Consider the following 10,195-nt stretch of genomic DNA (forward strand, 5'->3'; position numbering starts at 1 on the left):
TCCACTATTATAAGTACACTTTTTTTTTTTCCTTTTGCAGTACTGGGGATTAAACCCAGAGCCTCACACATGCTAAGCAAGTACTATACCACTGAGCTCCATCCCCAGCCCTTTTTACTTTTTTCATTTCATTTGTTTATTTATGGTAGTAGGGATTGAACTCAGAAGTATTTAACCACTGAGCCTCATCCCCAGCCTTTTTATTTTTTATTTTGAGATAGGGTCTCGCTATGTTTCCCAGGCAATCCTACAACTTTTAATCCCTCTCCCTCAACCTTCTGAGTAGCTGGAATTATAGGCGTGCATGTACCAGGGTGCCCAGCACAAACCTGTTTTTGAATCTTGATGGCATGTCATCCAAGCTTTTTCTCACTTTTATATCCAATTCTGGTGTATAATTGCCTGGTTTTTATATTCATTACTCCTATAGTCTCCTTTTTAAAAAAATTTTTAGTTTATTTATTTATGTATTTATTTTGAAAGAGGAGAGAAAGAATTTTTTTAATATTTATTATTTTTTAGTTCTCGGCGGACACAACATCTTTGTTGGTATGTGGTGCTGAGGATCGAACCCGGGCCGCACGCATGCCAGGCGAGCGCGCTACCGCTTGAGCCACATCCCACATCCCCAGCCCAATTTTTAGTTTATTTGTTTTTTTTTTTTTTTTTTTAAAGAGAGAGAGAGAATTTTTTAATATTTATTTTTTAGTTTTCAGTGGACACAACATCTTTGTTTGTATGTGGTGCTGAGGATCGAACCCGGGCCGCACGCTTGCCAGGCCAGCGCTTTACTGCTTGAGCCACATCCCCAGCCCAAGTTTATTTGTTCCAATCAGTTATATATGACAGTAGAATTCTCTGACTCATTGTACACAAATGGAGCACAAATTTTGACTCCTCTGGTTGTACATGAAGTAGGGTCCCACCATTCGTGCAGTCATACATGTACCTAGGGTAATGATGTCCGTCTCATTCCACCATCTTTCCTATCCCCATGGCCTCTCCCCTCCCCACCTTTGCCCAATCCAAAGTGCTTCCACTTATCCCATGTCCCTCCCCATTATGGATTAACATCCACTTATCAGAGAAAACATTTGGCCTTTGATTTTTTGGGATTGGCTTACTTCACTTAGCATGATTTCCTCTAACTCCATCTATTTACCTGTAAATGCCATAATTTTATTCTCTTTTATTGCTGAGTAATACTCCATTGTATATATGTACCACAGTTTCTTTATCCACTCATCTATTGAAGAGCATCTAGGTAGGTTCCACAGTTTGGCTATTGTGAGTTGTGCTGCCAAAAACATCGATGTCTCACTCCTTTTTTGATCTCCCTCTTGGCAGGTTGATAACACCGATGCTGAGGGGAGGCTCATCCTAGCCGATGCACTCTGTTACGCACATACCTTTAATCCAAAACTCATCATCAACGCAGCCACCTTAACAGGTCAGACCCCTACTGTTTTTGTTGGAAGGAAGCTATGATCCCAATTATCATGTTAAATATTTATGTCTTATCATTTTCTTTTTAAGTGAAGGTACTACATTTTTGTTTGAGGTTAATGTTCATCTTTTCTGAGAAATTTAAAAACGGATGAAAAACTTTTATGAAGTTGATAGAAATGTTCTGGAGACAAGTGACTACATTTGTAAAATACCATTAACTTGAAAAGTACGGTATTGAAGACTATAATGTGAACCCCCACTTCCGTCATAGAGATGGAGCATAGACATAGAGTAAGCACCACTTGTCACAATGCCATATGAACGGTGTTGACACAATCAGCAGGCATTAACACCTCTTATGTGCTGGGACTGTGTTGATGGCTAAGGATGCAGCGATGGGGCAGAACATAAGTGAGGCCTGTAGTCTATTGGAAACAGTGCAGTAACTAGACAATCACACTGAGGGTTTAAAGTGGCAGGCGACAAGCATAAGGAAGTGGAATTAAAGGAAGCCTGAGGGAGCCTATATGGTTTGGGGATTTGATCAGGTCAGCGTGTGCAGGGCCTCTTATCCTAAGAAGGGTGACTTGAGCCTGGGGTCTGAGTGGAGAAGAGGTGAACAGAGGGTGCATCGTGCACAAAGGCCATGTTGTGGGGCGCTGGGGGGCAGCACTGTTCAGGCCGAGGTATGCTGTGTGGCTTGTGAGGCAGATGCTGTGGTAGGTGGCATATTACAGGGGGAGTCAGTGCAACAGGAAGCTACTGAGGAGGGCTAAGTACAGGGATGATTTGGTTGGATCTGCACCCTGTAAGGTTTCCCAGCATGCACTGTGAAGAATGGGCTGTAGAAGGACCCCAGGAGAAATGCGCCAACCAGTGAGGCCTATGGGCTGGGTTGTGGTTGTTGAGTTTTGTGGATGTGGATATAGGTGTGTGTTAAGGATGAATGATACAGTATCTGCAGTTGGTTTCAAAATAATGTTAGGTGTGGTGTTCTGGTGAAACAAGTTTGCCAGGAGTTGATAATTGTTGATGTGGGGTAATGGGTACTTAGGTGTCAGTTATATTATTTTCCTTGCTTTTGTATATATTTGAAAATTTCAAAAATAAATTTATTGTTTTTTTAAAAAGTGATTACTGTAGTTCAGGTGGTAGATGATAATGGCAATAGCCGTAATGGAGAGAGATTTATGAAGCGACTGGGAGGTAGTGATGAAGCTTGAAGGAGCAAATGACACAGACCAATTGAATTTACCCCAATGTCATGTAGAATCACAGGAATTTATATGGGCCATCACTTTCAAATAGTGATTTGTAATTTATGGTTCTTTACTATTAAATGATAACTAATGGCATATACCATAACTTCATGGGAAAAATTGTACAATCCAACACCCCAGTGACACAGAGCAACCCGATACTAAAAAAGCACTACCGCTTTCCCTGGAAAGGAATCAGTTTAAATCATTGTGGTGCTGTGCAGAACTGCTGAGGGCCACCAGCTCAACAATGATATGTGGGTCTAACTTGGTTCTCTAAATCAGAGATATGTACCAGTATTTTTCCACATGCAGGCATATGGGATCCCTCAGTGTATGTCATGCAGCCACTGTTAACCTTGACTGCATAGAAATATAAGAAAATGGGAAGTTTTACTATATAGTTAAATAAAATTTGTCAAGCAGCATACATACTAGTATTTTGAAGTTTCAGTTTTCCTTGGGGGAAATGCTGATGAGCAGTTTGATGCAAAGCCACAGGTAGGGATTAAGGGGACACCTGGGCAAACCTCACATTGCAGAGAGCAGATGCTCATAGATGTGAAACTATAGAACCTCTACCAACTCCAGTGCTTATGTCCTCTAATGTTCCAGGGCCCTAGTGTTGGCAGTGACAGGCTCAGTGCTGTGTACCTTGACTTTTCATGTGGTGTCCCATTTCTGAAAGACAGTGTTGCTCTTTCCTTTGATAGCTACTTACTGAGCTCCATTATGCCAAGCAGTGTGCTAGACCCTGAGTCTGTGGTCAGAATCAGAGACATTCCCTGGCCCAGAAGTTACAGACGGGACCAGGCAAATAACAAATGGGACTGCTGGAGCTAAGCATCCAAGAGGGCAGCACTAAGCTGCTGTTCCTGGTTGTGTACCTAGAAAACAGAAAGCTTGTTTTCAACTTGATTTTTTAAGAATGTAAATTAATTTTTAAAAAGAAGTCAGCCAATAGGACACAAGTTTGTTGGAGAAGGAAATTAGATGAAATAAATGATACAATAACAACAACTGTTTCTGTTTTTTACAAAAGGCAGCAAAGCCAGATATTTACTAATATGTGTTTAAAAGTACTAAAAAGTTAGAGATGCGTCTGTGCCTATAGTATGTAATTATGATACCTCCATCCAAAGGACTGTTCCAAAAGCATTAAAGATACTTTCAAATATTTGTTTATAAAAGAGGAATAAATATTAAAGCATAAAAGGATGAACACATTCTTATACACATATAGTATGATCTTAAATACTAAAAAAAAAGTCTGGAATACCAAAATTGGTAACAATTATCTATGGTGATATTTTATGGTATTTCTTTTCCTTTTCTGCATTTTCCTTAATAATTAAAGGTGAATTCTAGTTTGAGAGACATAAAAATATATTAAATATGGAACTGATTTCCTAAGCTTACCTTTCTTACAATGAGAGAGCCATTAAGTAGGGTTTAAGTTCACAGTTTTGTTCTGAGTGGCAGAGGAGCCCACTTGGTCTGGACAGGAGAATGGAATTGACCTGAGAGTTGTCTTTCATAGGTGCCATGGACATAGCCTTGGGGTCAGGTGCCACTGGGGTCTTTACCAACTCATCCTGGCTGTGGAACAAACTATTTGAGGTGGGTATAATATTCATAGACCTAAATTATAGGAATGGTGAATCAATTATTGTAGCCCTTGAATGATATAGTTGTTCACATCCTGTGCTAAAAGTGATTTTTATGCTGTGGGTTTGCCTTTGAATTGAAAATGGACCAGAGCAACAAACTCGATTGAGTGGCTTCACGTTTTCTACAGATGTCCCTAAATGATGGGCATAATACCACCACCTTCTTCAGTGGCCTCAGAATGAATTAAAAATAACTGACAAATAATATGGCTGAGGTTGAGAATCCTTGAGGTAGAAAAGAGTATGAGAGCAGCTTTGTGAAGAAAGGAAGGCCTTCTGATGAATGCATGTGGAGTCGATCAGCCTGTTGTGTAGGTGGACTCATAGTCTTCTCCCATCCCATCACCACCAGCATACATGCACATGCGTGTGCACACACAGTCAGTCACCACCATCAGTTTCCACCTGCTGGCACCCTGTTAATCTAACCTAGCCTGTCTCGAGGCAGCATGTGACCCTGTGACCTCTTGGAGACACCCAGTTCTTGGCTTCTGTGATAATCTTCTCTTCTGGTTTCCTTCTGACCATGGTGCTTCAGTCTCCCTTGGTAGCTGTTGTTCTTTGTCCACTTCTGATTGGTGTTCAGTCCTTGGCCACATGTTCTCATGCTTATGGGGAAGCTCATCTGTTTCAATGGCTCCCACCTGCATCTTTCCATTGATGGCTCTGTCTCTTTCCTGTATTCCAAAGTCCATCTGACAGCTCACTCATCCTTTTAGCAAGTAGTTAAGGGGAACTTAATTATGGGAAAAAACACAAAATGTCTCTGAACATATTTGTGAAGTTGATTTAAGGTCCTACACTTAGTTTTCACCCTCCGCTGCTTCCCCTGCATAGCTGTCTTCTCATCATTTGTGAAGCCTGCCCTCTCAACCTCTGTAAAATTCCTCTCTGTTTTCTCCTTCCAGGCTGGGCCAGAACCTCTCCTCTGGCCTCCCATGTATCCACAGTCCCTCCCTCTCATCACGGCATCACAACATTGGACTTATATGTGTATAACTTAGTCATAAATAAATAGTCAGCAACTTACAGTCTATTTTCTTGGATGCAGCCATTTTCATCCTTTGGCTGATACATCTGATACATGCTCATGTCCTACACAGGCTGATCTGACTCCATAGCTTATATTGCTGCTTCTTGACTTTCCACTTTTGAGTCTTTGACTTCTTGCAATAGTGAGTTAAACAATGTTTATGTGTACATTTCTCCTGCTAGCCTGTGGGCTCTTTGATGGCTCAAATATTTCAGTACACTTAGTGGTGTGCAGAAATTCAATTAATGATGAAAGGAAAGAGAGAAGGAAGAAGACAGAAATAGAAGAAAGGATTGGAGGGCAGGAGGGAAGTCACCCTGTGTCAGGGACATTAAAGTGGGTCCAGGTGTGCATTTCCCCAGTACACTGAGGTGACCAGCCTCACAGAAACTCTTTCATTCTACTCAAACCTACGAAACCTGTTTCCAACACAGAATACCAGATTATTAATTGAGACTTTAGCAAATTCCTTGCAGATCTGTGGGATTTTTCATAACATTGCTATATAATCACCGCAGTACTGGGGATTGAACCTAAGTGGCAAGTGGCGCTACACCATTGAGCTATTCTTGCCACACATCGCCACCTGCTTCTTTTTGAGACAGGGTCTCCCTGAGTTGCCAAGGCTGACTGCAAACTTTGATCTTCTCATGCTTCAGCCTCCTGAGTAGCTGGGTTTACAGGCACGTACCACCACACTCAGCTATAATTCTTAAATAATCAGTAATGACCATTGTCCTGATACCTGTTTTATAGTTTCATAGAAAAGCTCTTTCCTTCATGTATCAAGCACACTATGAATTTTCTAGAACCTAACTTAAGAGTGTCATATCTTTTTCTTTTTAGGCCAGCATTGAAACAGGGGACCGTGTTTGGAGGATGCCTCTCTTTGAACATTATACAAGACAAGTTATAGATTGTCAGCTTGCTGATGTTAACAACATTGGAAAATATCGGTATGGAAAACAAGCTAGATGTTCATTTTTACAATCATCCTTGGTTGCCTAAGAATCACTATTTTCAATTTTATCATCTTTACACAAAATTTTAATCTCTGATTTCCTTTGCTTGTAAGCTTAGTTCTAATGTCTACAGTTTTCAAGGTATTTCTCCAACAGGTTCTTAGTATTTCGCACATTTTCACATTTGCTTATATTTTACATGTAAACAAATGATAAGGAAAAGATGTGGAAAATATTGGAAGGTGTTACATAGGAAAAAGGAATCCAAAATTTTTTCTTCTTTACTGCTGAAGTTACTGGTTAACTTCATAATTGGTCCTGTAACTTTGACTCTTGCTCTCTGGTCATAGAACCTATTTGGCAAGAATTGATGAAATGGTTCATGCACCTTGACGTAGGCTTTCTCTTTCAGGTCTGCAGGGGCATGTACAGCTGCAGCGTTCCTGAAGGAATTTGTGACTCATCCTAAGTGGGCACATTTGGACATAGCAGGTGTGATGACCAACAAAGATGAGGTCCCATACCTGCGGAAAGGCATGACTGGGAGGCCCACAAGGACTCTGATTGAGTTCTTACTCCGCTTCAGCCAAGACAGTGCTTAGCTCAGACACTCAGAAATGCCTTCATTTGTCTGAAATTGGACAGTGGAGCTTGAAAATACTTTTGGATGAATAAAAATCTTTTAAAGGCAACAAAAGATGGTATTTAAAACTATAAAACTAAATGAAATTTGTATGCCTTGATTTTTCATTTTATGCAAAGATTTATAAAAGTAAAGCTAATATCTTTTTGGCAAGATTTTTAAGATATTCTACACATCATGATCAGTTTTTTTTTTTTTAAACTTCCTGATCACTTTTTAAAGTATTTGTTTTTCATTGAGAAGAAAAATTGCACTTCAGATTTGTGATGCTAGAAATGCAAGCAAATTAAGTTAATATTGTGAGAAACAATAAATCCTCCAAGTTTTGGTGTTCTGATTTGGCTCTGATATTTACTTACGGTAACTTTACCACAACAGAACTTGTCTCTTTGGCCTAATAACATAAACTGAGTAATTAAATTGGGGCACAGTGATGGAAATATTCAATGCTATCAATCACTTTGGGACACTCGGTGAGTGAGCTTATTAGTTTGTGAAACAGGCCTGGCCTGTGGTTTCCAAAGTGAATCAATCATAATAGTATTAACCAACTATTCAAACTTCACCAATATGCCAGGCACTGTTCTAAGGCTTTTCATATATTGTTACTGAATCCTCTTAATAACCCAGTGAGGTGGGTGCTATTATCCCTTATAGATGAGGAAGGTGAGGCATGAGACAGGTTTAGTAAAATGTCAGTGATGTCAAGGAACAAAGGGTTAAACTCGGGTGGCTTCCAGAGCTGGCATGCTTAACTAGTATATTGTAATACTTGCTTTCAGTTCAGTGACTTGAACAGATATGGAATTTATTTGAAAGCAAGAAACCAGACCATGAAAGGGACAATAAATGAGTATCTATTTGTTAACCTTGCGGGACTACCACCAGTCAATAGAATTCCATTTGTGCAGACTTAGAACCAAAGGTCTTCCCATTACTTTTGTGTAAGATGGATCAAATTATCCACGAATAGAATCTCTGCCCTTTTTAAGGAAAAAAAAAAAAACTTGGAAACTATTTGACAGAAAAAACTGTTGAGGACAGTTATTTTTAACTTTAAAAATGTTTGTCAGGAAAGAGGATATTATATACCTAAACTGGTTTATAAAGAGGGAATGGAGGGGCTGGGGATGTGGCTCAGGTGGTAGCGCGCTCGCCTGGCATGCGTGCGGCCCGGGTTCGATCCTCAGCACCACATACCAACAAAGATGTTGTGTCAGCCGAGAACTAAAAAATAAATATTAAAAATTATCTCTCTGTCTCTCTCTCTCCCCTCTCTCTCTCTCTCTTTAAAAAAAAAAAAGAGGGAATGGAAATGAGTGTGCACATTTGTGGTATATTTTAGACTTGAAAGCAGGCAGAGAAGTGAGTAAACAGGGGTTCAGTTTCCCTTGGGTATCCTGTTCAGGAGCTACTTCATCAGGAAAGATGGACTCAGAGAGTGGGAACTATTGGCTTATGAAGGAAATGAAAAACACACTCCTGAGTGAGTCAGAAATGCTAGTAAGGCTTTGGTAGAAGGCTTTCTCATAGTCCAGGTAGCTGATGTGGTTGAAGGCAACATTAAATTGAGGAAAGAAAAGCAGGACAAAAGGGGTACAACTGCAGTTTACACATCTGAAGGAGTTTTCACTGAAGTCTCATATATACTCAGATTATGTCAATCAGAGTAAGCCATAGCTACTGCAAGGGAAGGGGGGCGCATACAGAGATTAGCTGGCTGTGTTGCTATTCTAACAGAAGAAGGGGAAGGAGGTAAGGAGACAATTTATGAACTCTAAAGTAGATAGATCATGGATTAGACTCCAGATTTGCAAAGTCGAGCATCTATATATTCCCAACACAGCACTGAGCACAAGAATGCATCACTGACACTCTATAAACCCTTGCTATAAAGGGAGAGTGTGTTAAGTATGATGAGGGTAGGTACCATACCTCTCCAGTTTATTGCTAAATCTCTGCTCATGTTACTTGACTCAAACCACTGATAAGTGTCCATATTGGTTGAATGAATAGATGAGAAAGGATACAGTGTGGTAAGAGATGAACTTGATGGAATCTTGGGAGTGCTTGGCAGTTAAAGGTTTTAAGATTACAGCAGAGTAAATTCCTAGTGTCCTCATACTCTTCAAGGTCGTAGGCTGGGGAGAAGAGTGGTTCTGGAACCACTCTCTTACCACTTAGTAGCAGATCAATCAGATGGAATTAGCCTGACCATTTCTTTGGGGCTCTTCTTGTGTAATGGGCCATATTCTACAGCGGTAGCTCTGCTGTTTAAGAGCTGTGAGCTTCTCCCCTAGCTGTGGTCCTAGGGAAATAAGAGCTTAAAAACCCTATCTTCAAATTACATCAGGCATTCAATTCCCAACTAGATTTCTACCCCCTGAATAACTCATGGAGTTTAGCTGATTATATATCTTATCACCTGTCTAACTGCCCCAATACAAGATAGCACTCTCTCGGGCTGGGGATGTGGCCCGGGTTCGATCCTCAGCACCACATACAAACAAAGATGTTGTGTCTGCCGAAAACTAAAAAATAAATGTTAAAAATTCTCTCTCTCTCTTTAAAAAAAAGATAGCACACTCTTTCTACTCTTCTAAATCACTGCCTCACTGGTCTCCAGAAACCTGGTGTGAATCCCAGACAACTACCATTGATGTTGTTCTCAGGCAACTTATATAGCCCTTAGGTAAACTGGATATTAAAGGGATTTGCTAAAAAGCAAAATAATGACAAACTTCTTACCATTTTTTTTTTATTTTGCAAAAGTTATAGTTTTAACAAAAACTTCATGTTAATATGTAATGGGTTTATTATTTTTAGTGAATTGGCATTTTTAAAATTCTCAATTTTAATAGACAAATATTAGCAGACAATGCACAAAAATAAACACTTGGGATCCTCAATAATTTTTAGACATGTAAAGGTGTCCTGAGAATAAAGTAGATTTTCAGACTAGTCTTTTCTTTTGATTCTTTCTATCAGCAAATACTTATTACCTCTATCTTTGCCAAGCACAATTGGAAACAGTTGGATATTGGGGACAGGATAAATAAGACCAGCTAAGGCTCTGATGCCAGGAGAAGAGGGGAAAGGAGGAGAAAAGTCTGCAATTTAGTCAATAAAAATTAAATAAAAAATTATATGAACTAGTTAATTTCAGATTATGTTTAAAT

At 39.7% G+C, this 10,195-nt stretch overlaps 1 protein-coding gene across 2 annotated transcripts in view; it reads left to right on the plus strand.

Annotated features, from left to right (window-relative positions):
* LAP3 (leucine aminopeptidase 3) overlaps positions 1–7,350 on the plus strand; it is a 30,355-nt gene extending 23,005 nt beyond the window's left edge. For both annotated transcript variants that reach the window (XM_081303510.1, XM_081303511.1), the window contains exons 10-13: positions 1,348–1,450; positions 4,249–4,328; positions 6,258–6,367; positions 6,786–7,350. In XM_081303510.1, coding sequence (XP_081159636.1) covers positions 1,348–1,450; positions 4,249–4,328; positions 6,258–6,367; positions 6,786–6,975 — 483 coding nt within the window. In that variant the 3' untranslated portion in view covers positions 6,976–7,350. The remainder of the gene's footprint in view (positions 1–1,347; positions 1,451–4,248; positions 4,329–6,257; positions 6,368–6,785) is intronic.
* Positions 7,351–10,195: the final 2,845 nt, after the last annotated feature.

The sequence above is a fragment of the Spermophilus citellus genome (genome assembly GCF_964194105.1).
Source record: "Spermophilus citellus genome assembly, chromosome: 8".
Taxonomy (NCBI): domain Eukaryota; kingdom Metazoa; phylum Chordata; class Mammalia; order Rodentia; family Sciuridae; genus Spermophilus; species Spermophilus citellus.